Source organism: Labrus bergylta, chromosome 18, assembly GCF_963930695.1.
Source record: "Labrus bergylta chromosome 18, fLabBer1.1, whole genome shotgun sequence".
In the NCBI taxonomy this organism is placed as follows: Eukaryota; Metazoa; Chordata; class Actinopteri; order Labriformes; family Labridae; genus Labrus; species Labrus bergylta.
The window spans coordinates 10,396,514-10,415,575 of NC_089212.1; the positions used below are offsets into that span (position 1 = coordinate 10,396,514).

The 19,062-nt window shown below is 42.0% G+C and overlaps 1 protein-coding gene across 2 annotated transcripts in view; it reads right to left on the reverse strand.

Moving 5' to 3' along the window:
- Positions 1-507: 507 nt before the first annotated feature.
- The window catches only part of prkd3 (protein kinase D3), a 40,327-nt gene continuing 21,772 nt past the window's right edge, over positions 508-19,062 (reverse strand). Inside the window, exons 3-19 of one of the 2 annotated variants that reach the window (XM_065966225.1) lie at positions 18,274-18,412; positions 14,668-14,799; positions 14,089-14,246; positions 13,035-13,227; positions 12,874-12,951; positions 12,597-12,783; positions 12,127-12,250; positions 11,773-11,850; positions 7,582-7,858; positions 6,274-6,323; positions 5,779-5,851; positions 5,546-5,652; positions 5,210-5,371; positions 3,851-3,949; positions 3,496-3,763; positions 2,869-2,954; positions 508-2,219 (exon numbers count right to left, since the gene is read on the reverse strand). In XM_065966225.1, the coding sequence (XP_065822297.1) occupies positions 2,046-2,219; positions 2,869-2,954; positions 3,496-3,763; positions 3,851-3,949; positions 5,210-5,371; positions 5,546-5,652; positions 5,779-5,851; positions 6,274-6,323; positions 7,582-7,858; positions 11,773-11,850; positions 12,127-12,250; positions 12,597-12,783; positions 12,874-12,951; positions 13,035-13,227; positions 14,089-14,246; positions 14,668-14,799; positions 18,274-18,412 (2,385 nt within the window). In that variant the 3' untranslated portion in view covers positions 508-2,045. Of the gene's footprint in view, positions 2,220-2,868; positions 2,955-3,495; positions 3,764-3,850; positions 3,950-5,209; positions 5,372-5,545; positions 5,653-5,778; positions 5,852-6,273; positions 6,327-7,581; positions 7,859-11,772; positions 11,851-12,126; positions 12,251-12,596; positions 12,784-12,873; positions 12,952-13,034; positions 13,228-14,088; positions 14,247-14,667; positions 14,800-18,273; positions 18,413-19,062 lie in introns of both variants that reach the window. The other variant, XM_020644990.3, reaches the window with a different exon arrangement.

Genomic DNA, 19,062 nt, shown 5'->3' on the forward strand with positions numbered 1-19,062 from the left:
AGCATAGCAATAATGCTAGTCATGACTGCTAGCAGTGGTCAGCAACATGGGCGAAGGGAATGTACATGAAAGATTTTGGGGAAATTTAAGGCAGCTGACCTTTTATACTATCTCAAACAATAGGCCCATTCTGAAGCACAGTCCAGGAATTAGACTTTATTCATGTTTAATGCTAATCACACACTTGGTACTTGAAGAGATTCTATGATAGAATTTTGATCTTAGACAATTTCAAAGTCTTCCACAAACCCCCCACATCAACACCACCCTCTTTAACTACGCCATTACTCTGTTGTGGTGAGCGACTGGCTCTGCGAGCTGCATGGTGTGGTGCAACAATCACATCCAGCTGCTGAAAAATGGGACCTGACATGCCAAACCACAACACACACACTCACTCAGTCACACATCGTGATGCAACACACACACACACACACACACACACACACACACACAGTCTATGTGCTGCATTCAAGCTGAGAAAATAATATCGTTAAAGTCATTAAGTGAAGGAGAAAACTTTTGTTTTTATTTAAGAAGTTGACTTTTAATTCCATTGGCATGTACTGAAATATACAAAACACTGACACCTGCCAATCCAGCGGCAACAAAGACAGAGGAAGGACAACAGGGAACAGAACGTACTCCCAAAACACACCAATAGAAAAACTACAAATCTGTAGTACTTTAAACTCCCAGGTAACCAAAACGTCTTCATACTGAGTTTTTTCTTTGTCTACTGTCTCGACAATCGGGTTGTTGAAAAAGTCCAGACAACACAATAATCAAGACATAAAAAATGATTTGTTCAATGTATCCAAAGTTCAGTCTCTGTGGGTGTTGTAGCACTTCAGAGAAGTGAAGAGCAACATTATTCCAGAACTGGAAAAAATCACATTACTTCAAGAAAAACATGAGAAAGATACAAAGAAACATAATGCTCCAACATTGAGTCCTTGCTTGTTCAGCTTCACGATGAACAGAGGAAAAATTGGCTCCATTATTGCTTGTACTGAAGGATGAGAGATTTGGTCTCGCAGCGTGTCCAGCATGTTCATTCAGAAAAAAAAGTAAAAACATTTCAAAAACAAAAAGTGTGGGTGAACAAAATCAGTAAAAGTCTGTAGGTCACTTTGTTGAACGGGAAATGTACACAAATTGCGCACTACTAGCATGATACCCAAGACACATGTTGATTAGAAATAATTGTTTGGGGTTTTGTTAACACTGCGTAACATTGCATGAAATTCACTCTCTCTGCTGAATATCACTGGTTGAAATTTTGCCCCTTCACTTGACACTAAAAGTGTTCTCTCTCTGTAGCAGCCAATAGTGTCTCAATTCAATTGCTGTTGTTTAATGGTAATATAGTGCAAAGATCTACCACATTCACAAAAATACAATACAATACAAATGTGTGTGTGTGTGTGTGTGTGTGTGTGTGTGTGTGTGTGTGTGTGTGTGTGTGTGTGTGTGTGTGTGTGTGTGTGATAGTTCCAGTTTCATGTCAAAGGACAGTCTCACAAATGTTTCAGAAATGAGATTCAAACTCATTGTTGAACTTCTCAGGCTGAATATCCCTTGTGAAAAGTGCCCTTTACTCCTTCACTAAGCTCTCTCTCTCTCTGACCCCTCTCTCTAAATTAAAGAAAAGAGTCATATCATAACCACATTTGTGCACACCATATCTGATCTATTAAGTTTGCTTTGCATATTTTGGTTTGGGATTGTTCTTAAAAATGAACCAAACTTAAGCAAATCCATGGAATGTTTTGATATTGTGCAAAAAAAGAAGATGATGAACACTCTTCTCCACTGACAGTTTCTCAATCTATCTCCACCTGCGTGCTGCTTGTAGCAGTGGATCATGCTACAATCTCTGTCTGGTTTCTCTCCTTTTAAAGCCTTCAGAGAGTCATTGACCTGATCGGCTTCCCTCTCTGTTTCTAAAACAAACAGTCCGGGATGGAACATCCTCAGCTCTCGAAAGCTTCAGTGACAGTTCACGTCTTAAATACATGTGGTGTTGTTAGAACCCTGTGCCACTAGGGGTCCTCTTCCATGTCGTCCAGGTTGGGAGCCATGATGAAGTGTTTGGGGTAAAGGAGACTGTGCTCGTCTGCGAACTCCTCCCAGCGCGCGTCGTCGCTTTCATGTGTGATGTAGCGCTCGCCTCGCCGTGTCTCAAACTCCCTGAGGTCCAACCATGTCTGATAGTCCTGAAATAGACATGAGCACTGTCAGTACATTCTTCTTATCAGATGGGAGGTGTTTACGACATACAGTTATTGAATTGGTTCAGCCTTTTATGCTTGTCAGCTTGTGTATATAAAACCTAAATATAATTTTTTCTAAGATGGAAATTCTATTCATTTTGAGTTTACATAAAAAGCTTTGTTTTGCAATTTGTTATGCTTTGAGTCTGCATGTTCACAGGTTTTCAATAACACCTTCATATGCAATTGTTTAGTGAGGAAAGTGTTCGTTACCGAGTGATACAAGAACTTTGTAGGACATTCTAAGATCATCTATCATCAAAAAATGTACTGCAGCTAAATCTAAATTTGAATGGACTGGGGCACATTCATATACCTTGAAATGAGCATGAAAAGGAAATGTATTTTATGTCTTGTTTTGTTTGCCTTGTTTGGTTTCCCTTTTGTCTTTATGTGTTATTGGTATGATTTTTTTTAGTGGTTGATTTGAGTCCTTGTACATGTTTTGTAATTGTTATATACTGCTTGAAAGTTTCAATAAAATAGTTTTTGAAAAAAAAAAAAAGTACTGCAAACAGTAAGACAATATCCAAATCCTTTATTTACACTGATCAAGTCAACTGTGTCAAAGGTACAAAGAGAATAAGTTCACCTGTAACCACGGATGGCTGAGACACTTGTCCACGCTGTACCTTTTCCTCATCTTGACTTGGAGAAGGTTGTTGATCAGATCTGTGGCTGTAAAAACACAACATTCACTTCATTAATAAAGTGAATTCTAAAGACAGATCATCTCAAACATCATACTAAAGGATGTGACTCCTCTATTGCTGCAAGACTCTCTCAGCCAATCATAGTAAGATGAAGATCGTCAGCGTATAACAAGAGGAACACTGCTTCCTGTAGCCTTTCAGAGGAGTGGGAGGAGCTGCAGTTTGGGCAGTTCTGAAAGTGATTCATCTCAACCACAGACACAGAAAAGTCAAAGCAAAGCTCAGACGACCCAGACGAGTAGGTGGGGGGGACGCGTCAGGGGCTACAGGTCTGAGTATCAGTTTGAAAACAAGCTACAACAGCAACCGGCACTAAAGATCTGCCAGATAAGATCCAGTGTTGGTGATAATCTTCACATTGATTCATGTTGTAAAAATATTTCTTCCTAGTTTAATATTCCATCTTTATTGCTTGCACACAAAAGCAAAGTTAACTAGAGTGAATGTCCTTGTATGTGCACACAAACCTGGACAATAAAACTGAGTCTGATTCCTAGTCTTCTTACCCTCTGCAGAGATGTCCTTCCAGGGCGTAGGGGGGTACATGAAGGCAGCGTTCTGGATTTGGTCGTTAATGTCCTCGTCCTCATTGAAAGGAAATGTCCCACTCAGGCTTACGTACACGATGACTCCCACTGACCACATGTCTAAGGAGCGGTTGTAGCCTTTACTTCGCAGCACTTCTGGAGCCAAGTAAGCCGGGGTGCCCACTACAGACCGACGGAATGACTTCTCGCCGATGATGCGAGCAAAGCCAAAGTCACACAGCTTTACCTGGAGGAAGAAAAACATGATTATTTTACAAACAAACACTAAAGCAAAACGTATATGTTGACGTACGCAAACATGACTGCTGTTTACCTGAGGAAACGGTTCTGCAGAAGCCAGTAGAACATTCTCAGGCTTTAAGTCACAGTGAACAATGTTTTTGAAGTGCAGATGTCTCAAGGCCACCAGGATCTAGTGGAAGAGGAAAACAAAAAGCCCAGCGTTAGCCCAAAAAATCCAGATGAAATTGCTTTAATTTCCAGCGTCTAAATGCTTTATTGTTAGCAGTGTATGGTATAAACAGGATAATGTTTGTATAATCTAGGCAGTAGAATTTATGGAAAATGACAGCAATAATATAAGCATGCAAATGCCCTTAAATACTTCCATCCTGACCAGCACCTTTACATAAAGAAATATGATCTCATCTCATCATCCCATCTATATTCACGAGGCTTGTGGCATAAGCTTGCGCTGTACGCATGTCTGCCTATGGCCCTGAACCAAAACCACTGTGCGCCTGGCTCTCCTACCCTGACCCTGACTTTGACAGAAGTCCTCCGGGCCACATCAGAGCCAGGCCTGCCGCAGCTAATGGGGCTCTTGTTAATGGCCCCGCTCCTGTTTGGGATGGAGGGGGGGGGGGGGGGGGGGGAGGAGGGGCTCAGAGTCCTGCTGCTCTTTCTAATCAAGCCACAAAGCCACCAGCACACTGCAGGCTGTAATCCACTGCCAGGGAGGAGGCTGTGATGCCATGCAGACGGTTCCAGTAAACAATTCCCCCCAATCAGCTGACCACAAGAATAAACAGGCCCTGGAGCTGGAAAAGAGGCGCATGCACACCCCACAAAAAAAGAGGAGGGAGGACAAGGGGGGGAAGGAAAGCTACTTTTTTTTTTTTTTACATCAAGCATTTTTTTAAAGGTCATTTAAAATAAATGTATGTCCCCAATGAAAAACATTCAAAGCTGATTCAAAGTGAAAGTTAAGAGTTCACAGTCACCAACCGAAAAAGACGTGATGGGCGGAGGTAGATTCCATCCCATGGTGTCTACATATATAAAGCTCACTGCTTACCACCATCAGCCACCAAGAACTCTTCCAAACTGTTTGCCATCAACTCAGTCAGCACCCAGGGGTCTTTCTGTCTTTGAAGTCAGGACTACCCCGTGTATCAGTGCCTGCACAAACGTGGTTCTCCTTTCTTTTTCCTCTTGAAAATGCTCCCTTTGCAAACTCTCTGCACTATCTTGTGAATATCCCACAGCCCATGAGGAACCTAATGACTGATTTTTTAATATAAAATTGCTTAAAATTACATTTACAATGCTTACTGAAAGGTGAAGTGATGCTTGCATACACGCTGATGTTATTAGCATATTTTAGCAGATTAAAAGTGGTAGAAAAAGATGTCTTGGATGGACTGGAGGGAAGAGTGTCTGCAACACCAACCTGTGTGACTAAGAACTTGGTGATCCGTTCGGGTAGTTTGCTCTTCTCGCTGGACAGAATCATCTCCAGCATGTCGCCGTGCAGCTTCTCCATGACAACAAACACCCGCTCCGGCGTCTCGAACATACACTCCAAGTTAACGATACCTGGGTGATGCAGATTCTGTAGAGAATAGTACCATCAAAACACAACAAGGAATAGTGAGACAGGTGCTGACATGTTTGTTCAAAAGCAGTGAAACATCCTGTAGGACGTGCAACCTCTCAAACAGAAAGCCCATGCTCTCATTTGGAACATATTATTTAAGGGATATGATGAAGAGATTCAGTTCATTACCTGTAAAATAGCTACTTCGTTCCTTAGCTGGCTCTCCTGCTTTGTAGGAAATCTCATTTTATCAATAACCTTGATGGCCACATCTCTGCCACTTTTTCTGTGTTTCCCTGGAACATCAAGGGGCACAAGAAAGTGAATAACATTTCGTTAACTGTAACAAATTGAATACAATCCACAGTAAAGTTTTTGTTATATGAAATATAAGTGGTTCCATATGCATGAGCCAAACATACCTCCATACACGATGCCAAACTGGCCCGATCCCAGAACCTCATCAGAGAATATTTGGTAAACTGAGGCAATATCCTGCACAGAGATAATGTGCGCTGTTACTGTCGTGTTTAACTTTTACTGCTGTAACATTTGTGGAATTTTTCCATGTTGGCATTGGCAATAGATTGATATTTACAACATCAAAACCACAGAAAGAATAGTCCTCTCGCTAAATGTTTTCTGCTATTGCAAAAGGTTTCTTTATATTTAACTTTCCCTCAATGCAGAAATGAAAGCGAGACAAACATCCCTTGACCCGAAAGAAATGGGTCTGCAGCTTCCCCATTTTTTTGCAGCATGAAAGCTTCCACTGGGGTTTTTTGGTAAAGAAACAGTAGGATACGTGTCAGACCTAACCACCACAGGTTCTTTAATAGCTCATGAATGCATGCAATTTGAAGACCATTCTGGGAATTGATGCTAGCTTCTATTAGAAGAAATAAAGTCCCACTCACCACGTTCTCCTGTATCTGGCTGTTGGACACAGATATGCTGATGGACAGCTCTGCTAAAGAGAAAAACACGCTTCAACATTCAGCAAGTGGACAAACGACACTTAACCAATGCATTTCATAGCCAGTAAAACTTATTAGTGCAAGAGTATTACTTAAATACAATTTTTTTTTTTTTTACACAACCTTCTGGTTTTTCCCAGCTGCATGTAATAAGTCACAGCCCCAATAATGAAGCATCTCATTACACAATCATCTGGCTATAAATTTGATCAGGGGAGCTATGCATGACTGAATAGTGCAAGTATTTAATGCATTTCATAACTGGAAACTGGGGCAGCCACTTGGGCCAATTCTGCATAGCCAACGGAGAAGAAAGCCAGAGATAAAAGGAAATAGCATGATGGGGTGATCAATGATGTAATGCTACACACAACAATGTCCTTTTCATCTTGGGTGAAAAAGAACAACAGCGCAATGATAATTAACCGCAAAATTGCCCCAAGTGTTTGTGGACTACATTATTAATTAACGATTGGTTATCAATCAACCAAAATAAAATCATTTATGAGTTCAGATGTCAAAATGACGAGGATTATTGTGAACAGCTTATTGGCATCTATGAGTGACAAACGAGTTTCAAAGGTGATGTAATAAGTCATGTCTTTCAGTTTCATGTCCTCTGTTGTGACCACTTGTGTGATCATGCAAACGACAAGTTATGATTTGTCGCAAGCAAGCATGACTCTCATGTGGAACTCGGATCTTTGAAACGATTAATTACCAAATAAAAGCCGACAGCTTCCAAATTTATTGCCTCTTCTTTGCTGTTCAGGGCCATAAAAGAAAGATAATATCACTTCTGTCCTGATACTGTGAGTTAGTCTCAGTTTGTTCCACAGTCAGGTCCGTTCATTTGTGGTCCCTGCTTCACAGCTTCACTTCTGTCGACCCATAATCAAGAACACAAGATTTTTATTTTTTTCACTTTATCAAAATTTGGCTGGCTGACAAACTGCTGTTTTTTGTTTTTTTTAACCATGTGAGCCAAGAGAAGAGAAGGCTTTTCTTTCTATTCAAGCAAACCCCAAACGTATAAGCCCACATAATAAAGGTTTCCATGGTTATATTTGTTTATTCTATTTGCTTTTAAAAGGTTGGGGCCTAAGTTGATAACAATTTAGTCCTGTGTTGTGTTAGGAAAATCTCTGTTATATCACAAGTCATTACCGTCAGGGGAAACCCAAACTCAGTGCCCGTCACAAAACTGATGTTTAATGCAGAATTACTTGAGTAATTGTTTTTACTCACTATGATCTTTGCCCTGTCCAGCAGCACTGGCCACGCTGGGCTGAGGGGTGACGGGCATCAGGGCCTGTCTGATGGCCTTCTCCCAGCCCTGAGCCACCTCCATGCCCACTCCTGAGGCAGCCAGAGCCGGGCTGTGGTAGTGACTGCAGTTGTTCTCTCCTACATAGTACACCATGGTGGCAGTGATGATCTCAAAGCAGTGTGGGTTGCTGCCCTGGGCGAGATTGCTGTAGTCTCTGGACTGTTCCACCTGGAGGATCTCGGACAGAGGGATTTCCTGTGGGAGGAGTCAAAGAAAGGGATTACAACCATTACCAAAATATAAAGAACATCTCTGGGTTTCTAAAACAGAGATTCAGGAGATATTCATCATATGGGTGAAAGGGTTTTCTGCATTGTCAACCAAATTCACAAGAGGGTTCACCAATAACCAAAACTTCTGAACAAAGCACAGGACGTTTATCTGTCCAACAGTGGGCCGGACAAAAACATACAGTACATGTACCCATTTCTACAAGCATGCATTATTTATTAGATCAATCCTCAAATCTTAAAATGATACATAAGGAAAATAAAACAGAGAAAAAAATACAGAAATATTATTGATGAAGAAATAGTTAAACTATGCCTAGAAAAAAGGAGGTAAAAAAATACACAAAAAAATAAATAAAAAATTCTCTCTACAAATTCAACAAGTTTCCTTTTCCACTGAAAAATTGCCTATTTTTTAAAATTGTTGATCTTATCTAAAGACATGAAAACAGAAACACATGACACTTTGCATGAGGATAAACTGCACCGTCTAAAAAATATCATGACAAAAAAGACAGACACAAGTGGTAACACTCACACTCTAAAAGTCTCCTCGCTGGTTTGAAATCACAGAGATGATTAAATAGTCCAAAATCTAACTTTCTCTTCTACTCTTCTCTCTCTTGTGAGCACGCACAGAGAGGACAGTCTGAGCACACTTTAAAAACCCCCTTCTCCTTTACACTTACTGTCAAATCAAAGAGAGGAGGGAGGGTCGAACAATTTGAAAACACAAAGAAGTTCCAGCCAATGGGGGCTCACAGAGGCACACGCTGTCCCTTCCACGGGGCTCACCACAAGAGTATCAGATGAAGTGCTTGTGGTTAGCGGGGCCGGGTCACGTGAGCGGGTCCTGCGGCAGCTCAAGTGCTCCGGTTCCCTGATTACAAGGCAGGGCCAGCCAGAGGCCCCATCTGAGCACGAGCCGCTGGCGCTACCGCCAGCCACTGAGAAGAAAGACACGGCAACTGCCGTTCCCCCGTAGGGTAGCAGTGTGTGTGCATGTGTGTGTCTGTGGGTGCAACGTTTGAGTGTGACAGGACTCAATCTGGAGGAGACAGAGAGAAGCCCCTTCACCCCATAAAAGGGTCTTCAGAGAAAGCCACAAGTACAGGGGTCTTGTCTTCAAACGAGCAGCAGTTATGGCTTCCAAATGGTGAAAATGGCTGCCATGCCTGGCAAGCGGGCCACCACGCGACCACCACTAATCAGATTGGAGGTATAAAGAAAAAAGGCGAGGGGAGGACAGTGGCCACACACTGATGAGCAGCAGGCAAGAAATAAAAGAAACATGCCCAAGACAGACAGTTTCCCGGATACAGATTGCACATATGGAGAATCTGTGGTTTTGGAGAAGAAACCCCTCTGAAGGAACCCTTTTCTACAGGAAACCATCCACAGTTCTCTATCATGGATAGAAATGTGCAACTATGAAGCAACAGGCATGGGGCAAAAAACTCTGTATATTGAAAAGAAAGGCATTTACAGCCAGCCTTCAATTAGCCCTCTGAACGTCTTAACTGAGCCGAGTGCCAAGTTGATAATAAAGAACCACATAAAGCTGCCAGTAAACACACCCTGAGGAGTCGGTCCCTGCTGAGGTTTCTTTTGCAAGGCTTTAGTGGCAGGACATGCAGGGTGTGACAGAATAATTGGGAGAGAAAAGTGAGTGCATTAAGTCTTTTTTAAGATTGTGTAACAAGCAGCATAAAGAGAGAAGGTAAAAACAAAGGGGTTAAACAAAGAGCAGAGAAACCACCTGTTTGACACACACACACACACACACACACACACACTCTCAGATGCAGTCTGGAAACTCTGCTCCATCCTACACACCATCCCACTGCAGCACAACTCTGACCACAGCTCGAGGAGGTGTCAAAGTCTCAAAACACACACAGCGACATGAACAATAAAAAGAATGATATCCCCCACCCTGCACACACAAACACACAACCGAGCGAAAAAAACATGTGGAAGTCTTTACCTTGCAGGCTGTAGTTCCTTCCCTCTGTCCCCACTGTGTAATTACTGTGCTATTAAGCCCCTGCGGCAGTGTAATGACTGAGCACGATGCTGGAACTGAGGGGAAAGTGTCACACTCTCCAAAACGTATTTTACAAAACGAGCTCAAAGAAAATACACACTACTAAAGGAATTTCAAGTGAAACATGTGAATAATTCCATTCAAATTTGAGAATTGCGCACCTCATTGGCAACTACTCCTTTTGATTCCCTTCAAATCCCCCTAAAAAGTCCGATCTGATCAACAATCGTTTAGGAAAGTGAGACAATCCTTTCACTTCAGAAACGGAAGAGGCACAGATCGAGGGTAAAGAAACAACGCCGGGGAACTTTCAGTGGACTGAACTGACCTCAGCGCAAGTTTACAGTTGCAACACGGCAGCCCTCAGGCTGAGTCACACAGCTACTACTGGTTCAAGATGATTTACATACCTCTCATAAATGTGTCAGACAACCTGGATATGAAAATGACTTTGGCATCAACACTTTGTAACCATAACCAGGTAATGCAACAGTAATTTTTGATACTAAGGAGCTATTAGTACATATTAGTTATTGTACATATTACTCTTCGCTTAATGTGTTTATTGTTCATATTTAATGTTATACTTGTACATAAGACAGCACAATTCACTGAAGTTAAATTCCTTGTGTGTGTAAGCATACCTGGCCAATAAAGCTGATTCTGATTACGGGAGCCTTGGACACTTATGAATCAAAATACATGAAGCCGCTCACTTTTCTGACAATCGTCAACGACGTCTGTGGATAACTCCTGTAGTAATTTGGTGTTATAAGTGTGTTGTGCAAACTTGCTCAGTGTGTCATTCCTGATAGGTGAAGCAGTACTATTGTATTGTGGTTTTATTTACTTTTCATCTGATAAAATGATACCTGCACATTACTGTGGAGTGTTGGTGTTTATGCTCAGTGCAGCTAGCCACAAACCAGTATATATTTCACCAAAGTGAAATATGTATGTTGACAAGGTCTCTTCCTGATTAGAATGGTCAGGAAAATCACAAGAGTGTAACATCTTTCGAATCTTTAAACAGTAAAAAGATTTTATAGGTCAAAGCTGGCAACAGAACTTTCTGACCTAGTAGCTACTTAAAAATATGGATGTTATACGGCTGAGATTAAGCGCAAAATGACAGAGCGTGTGAAAGCAAAGCGAAGCTTAGAGGAAAAGTCCAAAAGTATGGTATGGAATACTGTGCGGCGACCTCCAACCCCTCTCCCCTCCTTCTAAACACCAAGGAGTCGAATGGAACGCACGGTAATTAAGTACCAATAAGCGCAAGCGGCGAACACAATTGTCCTTTGCTCGAGCTGCTATTGCCTGTGGCCAGCATTGTTGTGATAGCAGGCTAATGTTAGCACACTTTAGCTAGCTCGAAGCTTCACATTGCGTATAAATTGACACAGAATGATCGTGATCTAAAAAACGCTTTCATTCCAATAAGCAGTGAGTATGTTTTTCTTCTTTTATCTAGACCTGGACTCAAACAGCTTTTGTACACAAGGGGAGAAGCCGGCTGTACGCTCCATGTAAAGATGATGTAAACACAACAACACAGCCAGCAGGACTCGCTCATTGCTCATCTCCCTCATTGTAGACAGTCATGACTTAAATCCCTTGGTTAGGGTCTGTGTCAGTGCTGCTCTTCAAACAGACACTGACTGATTGCCATCTCCTTTAAGAAACATACTGTCTTTTGATTTTTACCTGAAACAACCCCACTTCAAAAGAAAGACAAACAATTCCTCTCTTAATAAAAGTGCTACTACGTATTTGATTGCTGAGGACAAAAAGATGATTTCCCTTCAGGAAGGCAGAGATGATTTGCTTACTTTATAGAACTTTGCCCCGGTGTCGTTCTGGAACAGACTCAGACTCTTGCTGTCCAGTCTCCAGTAATGTCTTTTCCGCTGTTAAACAAGGAAACAAACAAACAAACAAGTTTGTCCAAATGATAGAGCTTGCAGGACCCAAAAAAAAATAATATAATATATATAATATATATAATATATATATATATATATCACCACACTTTAAAGTTTAGTTTCATGAGGAAAATACCTTCTGTGCTGAATTCAACACATGTGAACAGCTTTGGAGAAGGAGTTTTCCCCTGCATACAGGCTAAGCACTGCCCATTTCTGACTGGGCTCCTCTGTTGGACTTTTTGGGGTTATCAGTCTTACCAGGTTGTCCCTGCTCGTATAATGAACCATCCAGCCCTCCTTCACCACAGTGGAGCTCCGCCTCTTGGTGTGTTTGATGGACTGGACCACCCGCATCAGAGGGATGTTGCTGCTAGTGGAAGGACTAAGCACACACAGAAGATAAATACATCGATTATTAAGACAATTTGTAACTCCTTTCGAAAAAAAAATAATGTAATGAAACAGACTCCATTCACCGACAGTGAACTTGTGAGATTTGCTTTCCCACCAACCTAGTTACTTTCAGAAATCCTGCACATGGCTTTCGTAGAATTTGGTAGCAACTTTCAGCAGGGAAGTGCTGGTGCTAGAGTAAACAGTGCCCCCTACACCTCAAAACTGTAAATCTGCAGCAGCACAGTACCAGCTATGAAACAAAAACAGCTGGAACTGGAACCAGAAATGAAAAGTGGAAACTGGATAACATTATTAAGCAAACATCCTCACACCTGATAGTCTTGATGGGCTCTTCATCTTTCTCTCTGTCCAACAAAGGGGAATCCATGTCGAACATCCTCTCGTCAGGGGTCGAGGATTCTTCTGAATCGTCCAGCCCTCTGCCTCCATCCATATCATTACTGTCCACCTCCATGGTATCCATGGTAGTGTCAGAGTCAGGGCCAGGGCTGGCTGGCTCTACAACAAGTGCATTTAACATATTGTAGGTTTATTTTAAATTGCGAGCGACAGAGATTAAGCACGGTGAGTTGGGATGGCAGAACCTACCTCCATTAAAGTCCACCTCGCCCAAACAGTCTCTAGGTACCTTCGACGCACATCGCTTATGGCAGTTGAATCTGCAATCTAGAAGATGGAATTGAAAAGATGATGCAAACTTTACAGAATAATGATAATTTCATATTCTGTATTGAACCCCAATCACCTACCTTTACACTGCATGCCTTGGCGAAAGAGCCCTTTGAGCAGACGCTTGCAGTACTGGCAGATCGTTGGACGAGTGTAGGTGTGAATGGCGAAGGTGTGTGGCACCTTGACCCGCCCCAGCACCATCTTCTCCATCCAGATGGGCCTACCGCTCCAGGACAGGATCCTCTTCCCTGCCTCCTGGTGAGACCTCTGCTGCAGGGGGTGGTAAAACAAAAAGAGAAGAATTAAAAAAGACAAAAAGTGGGAAAACAGCCCTGAAAGGAAGTCATTTACCAGATAGGGAAAGGCAGAGGGAATAATGACAAAGCAATAGACAGAGAGAATGGAGGTAATAAGAAATCTGTCGTATAGAGTTAGATCAACAAGTGGTCAAAAAAACGCTTATTGGATTTGTCACATTTGACCACACATGAGCATTAAGCTCTGGTTTAATTTCAATCACTCAGGCAGTCTGGAAGCTCCTGAAAGGATCGAGAAGGAAGAATGTTCCATATTTTTTCTCCCAAAAAAAACGTGAGTAGCAGATACATAAACTTGGACGTTCAATGTCATTAACATAATTACATTTTCCTGATGACCTTTGGTGGGGACCCAGACAAGAGAGGAATATTCCAGCACGGGCTTATGCAAAAAGTGTTTCATAAGAGTCGCCGAGGGTCTCTCCACAGAGCAATGTGCCGCTCAATTCAATTTTCTGCATCAGTGCTATTCGACAACAGGGCCCAGGAGATTCAGCCGTGGAAAAGAGCCAAATATGATAAGTTTAGACACGTTTAGCTGTTGAGACAAAGCTTGTGAGCAGCATATAATTGACTGCCTCACATTCTTGGCAAATTCATCTTGCTTTAGTCTGAATTCTGACGACGTCTCAAACTCCAGCAAGCCCACTTTATCCATGAGGATAAGAAAAGTCATAACTTTATCCCCCTTCATTCAGAGGATAAGCTGATTCTGATGCCTTTCCTGCCTTTGACTGGTTACTTTGCATGCCGCGGTTTTCTTCATTTCTGTCCGGGGGAAAAAACCTTCGAGCCTCGACCAATCAGAACTCACCTCATCCAGGACCACCACAGCATTTTCTGCAGGTGCCGGTCGAGGGACAGAGAGGGAGGGTCCGGGCAGGGAGACATTGGACAGTCGCCTCTTCCTCACACCGGTACAGTTATTTGGGATCTTAAAGGCACAGCGCTTGTGGTAGTTTAACCCACATCCTGAAAGCATGAAATCACAAACATCATCAGTTAAAGGCATTCAAAATAATTGAAGCTATAGCTATGAATGATTCATTGATAAATAATCAAATAGTTGAGCTGAATCAAAAGTAAGAGAGGAATTCACTTGACAATGACATGAGGATGAAATTAGTATAATTCAAATCTGACCCAGCAGGGACGGAAGAAAGGCAAGCTGACAGGCCATAATTCCATTGCAATCGGATTGTCAAGCCTTTTACTCGCTACAGCCCTCAGACAAATGTCCCACTGTGATTGTGTATGGGCACGGCAGGAAAAAAGCTGGATTTCATTACTAAAGTTCAATAAGTAGGTGGTAATGACACACATGTTTCTTTACTAGTCTACAAAGTGTGTGAGTGTGTGTGAGTGTGTGTGTGTGTGTGTGTGTGCATCAGACCTTCACATTTGAGCCCTTGCCGGACGAGACCCCACAGCATCTCCCCACAGTAGTCACAGAAGGTGGGGGCCTTGTACGAGTGGACATAAAGGGCATGGGGTCGGATCTGGAAGTCTTCAACGGTGGCTTGAGCTAAAAGAAAAACACAAGGGGTAGAAGTTAAACTCAGTAAAAGCAACACAAATGAAGAAAGGCGGTAAAAAAAAGAAAGAAAGAAGAAAATGATGAGCAAAGATGACAAAGGGAACAAAAACAAAAGAAGAGAGCAGCCATTCTTCAAATTTTTGGCAACTATTGCACTAATGTGTATGTAATTAAGAAAAAAACTGTGATTCTATCTGGGGTGCAAACAAATGCATGTATGACTTTATGTAAGAGCTATGTCTGGATCACTACAGTAGAGGGCGCCAAATCTGCAGAAACAATGTCTTTAATCAGTCTCAAAGTGACCGGGCACACCCAAAAACACGATAGAGAAATTCAGAATGATGCTGTAATATCACTTAATTGTATTAATATCACAAACATGGCATCAAAAGAGGATTCAGCTGTGCACGATCTTTTTTCCATTTCTCTCTTCTTGTTTCCAACATGGCTCTGTTGTTTTGAATCAAACGGACACAGTGAGCTCATTGTTGGAAGCCAGAGTTGGTTAATCACGGCTGTGAGTCACCAGAAGACGTGAAGATGAGTAAGATATGGGTATGATTGCCAGATCTGAGGCTCCTCGTCTCTGATTTGCATTGGAAGTGTGTCCCCTGTGTGTGCAATCATTTATGCGGCCACAGTGACCGACAAGAGAAATTGGTTAATCTTCACATCGGAGGTTAAGCAACAAAACCTGTGTGTCGCCGATGGTAATGTCATAGTGTGTGTGTTACTGCGTATTCTATGAAGCGATCCAATCATCAAACACGTTCTTTTCTTTTGGATTACCGAGGACATTCTCAGCTGTTGTGGCTGTGATGAGATACAGAACCATCAATATAACAAAAGCACATTCCCTCTCCGTCTCCCATCTTCACATGCTCCTTATAAAGAAATATGAAAACATCCTTAAAGCATGACAACATCAGATTTTTTCATTTAGATTTCACAGGACTACTAACATTCAATTAAAAAAAGCCTGTCTGAATCTATTTGGTGTTATAGTACTGGAAGCAGAAAATCTATTTTCCCTATTATTTGGACACTTACTGGGAAAACTGCTGCTAAATCCTCGGAAGGTATTCATATCATTTCAGACCACACTCAGGCAACTCCCCCCCCCCCTCCATTTCAGAGAAATAGATAGCTTCGTTGATCAGTGTTTGGGTTTGAGAATAAAGAACTCAAAGCAGGTCACATGTCACAGAGTGAACATAGCTCCCTGGCAGCTACATATGAAAGGCAGCATTCAGGAGTTTTTGCACACACGTCTGCATAACAACTGGCTGCTTCTTAGCAGTCATAAGAGTTATGTAAGGCTTGCCGTGCTAATTAACTTCAAACAACACCAAACATTAAGCTGGAAGGGATGTTCTTCATAGGCACTTCACACGAGCAGAGGGGAGCTCGCATGAATGCAGTATCTGTTTCAAAGGTGGTGAGTTTCCATTTCAAGGCCACAAGTTTCCATCCGACTCCAACATATTTATGACAAACAGAAGGTGAAATATCAATTTCCCTGAGCTTGTGACAGTGGGTGGGAATTTCAGGGAGTGAAAAACAGAACAAAGGGACAACCAGTCAGGTCAAACATCAAACCTCCTGGGCCGAGATGGCCCGCACTGTGTTCCCTGTGTCCAGGGCCGCCCTGCACATCAGAGCGTGTTTACACTCCACGGGTTCTACTACAATCACTTACTGCAGGAAAAACAAGCTGACTTCTTTGAGTCAGCGGCCAAGAAAAAGCCACTTCTGCCTCCTTCTCGCAGCAAGACAGAAATTCAGAATCTTCTCTCTTCCACAGCCACAGAATCCAACAACAGGTTGGTTAAGGAAAAACTGAGGGGAAGATGATAGGAGACAAATTGCCGGGGACGGAATAGCTTCATATTTTTTCAGCACCAAATGAAAGGCTTGGGAAGGTTGATCTTTCAGCTCATGTTTCTCAAAACAGTCATCAAGAGTCTGACATGCAAAGCTCACCTCAAGAAGAAGGCCAAGTTTATTGAGTGTGCGATGAAGGAAAAGAGACTGCATGTGCTACACATGTAGCAAATCTAAGATCCTACTCTTCTTCTTTCTTGAGAGTATATCTCGGGCAGTAAACTGTCAGGCTTCACTGCTGAGGCTTACACCTGCAGATGGATTTGTTGTGGTAGGAGGGATTAGAAAAAGAGAAAGCGAGGAGGGAAAGAGAACAACAGAGGCTGACACAAAAGAGAGCACAAGACAAACACAGACAGTGCGAAACAAAAAGAAGGAAGTTCTCCAGTCTTTAGTCGACATTCCTCAGCCCTGCTGCCTGAAGTATCCTCAGATCCTGAACCTATACAATCATCCCCTGCATAAATCCCTGCAAACAATGCTCCCAGCCCAGGAGAGAGGGGGAGATATTCAGCACAGGTGGTGTCAGGTGCTTCCCATTGGAGATGGAGCAGATGGAGCAGGAGAACGGATTACAGCAGAACAGATACTCTAAGCCATGTGAAGGTCTCAGCACCGCACAGGAAGCTGATTCATTCATGGCAGGAAGTGACAAAGAAAAAGACCAAACACCTGTGTAGCTGATTAAAAAAAAAATAAAAAAGGTGCATATCTTCTGGAAACTTTGATGGTAGAAGAAAGAAATGTATCACAACATAGAAATGAGAGCTTGTATGAGGAGTGTGGGGTAATTTACGTGCACTCTTTCAACCGTCTACTTAAAGTTACTCAATAACATTTCATCTGAGCTGCTACATTTAAGTGAGTACACAGACACAAGACATTACAGGCTGTGTTTACTGGAATGGGTGTCAAGTATGACAAGGCACAAAAAAAAAACCATTTAGCACATTAAGTTTCCCCAAGTTTACAAGTTGAAGACCATTGTTTAGAGTTTAAAACTCTTGGTTTATAGTGCAGGGTGGAATTTATGACCTTTCTTCTCCTGTTTTGAAAGTCGAGGGAAGCCAAGAACTTTCATCTCTTTCTTTGGACAATTTCTTTTTTTTTTCCTTCTTTTTTTTTTTGCTGACTATTCAGTTACAATAAGCTTTCAGATTAATAAAACACTGCCAAAGAGACAGCTTCTATTCTCTAAATTGTAGTAGTGCACCACTGGGACTTCTACTGGGCTTCTGTCCCACAGATACAAACAAAAACCTTTTATAAAAGTTATTCAACTGAAAAATTCTACTTGTAAGTGCATATTCCCCCCAGACTCCCTCCTGACAACAAACCTCCATGAAGAGTAAAAAAAAAGCTACCTGACATGCATTTTAAAATATCCAAGAAAGCGATGGCAAAATCTTTTCCATTCTGCACTTTTTTTATTACCTAAAGCAGCAATTTCAACAGGTCTGTTGAGCCAGTGTTTTCTATTTCCTGCACAAAGACAGTAAAGTACAGTAGCAGTTCATATAAGTGCCTCTCAACATATACAAGGTAAGACAAAACAAGTCACCTCAGCTAACTTACCAGAGAGCACCACCTCAATAAGGTCTCCTTCATGGATGTCTTCTGCTGACGTCAGCCTCTGCAGGATGTTCTCGTCATTTAAGTCGTGGCGGAACAGCAGGATTTTGTCGTACATGCCGAAAAAGCCGCACTCTGGGAACTGGAGAGATGGGAAGATACAAAGTGAAGATGTAATGGAGTTAAGTAAAGCTATTAGCTAAGTTCCAAGCTCGATGACTAATGATAAAGAGTCATCTGTAAGCACAGTGTCAGACATTAACGATGAGAGCACTGTGGTGGGTCCACGTCTGATGCAGCTACAGGGACAGAGAAAAACAAAGACATGCAGATAAAACTCATTACTTTGACTTACATTCACCATCACTTCTATAATCAATCTCACAGGAATACATACAAGCACACTCACTTATGTCATTTCCAAAGGCTTACATCACCCTGAGTATGGGTAATAATGTACTGTGAATGCAACCAATGACTCAAGAACATAGCTCTACATAGCGGACTCTCTGTAGAATGTAAAGGAGGAAACACCCTCCCAGCAGTGTCTAGCTTCAGCGTACACACAATATTCAATGACAAGAATTTCTGTAGATTTCAACCGCTCACAATTATTAAACATAAATGGTGCCGTTTGGACCTAAGATGGGAAAAAAATGTCATCAGTTTGGCAACATCACAAACAACGACCGTACAAAAGTTGTATTTGAAAGTAGGCAACAGGTTTGTCTTCATTAGCGGGGTAATTTGGTTCGAACTGTCCTTCCGTTTTGATGGCTTTATGATTATCCA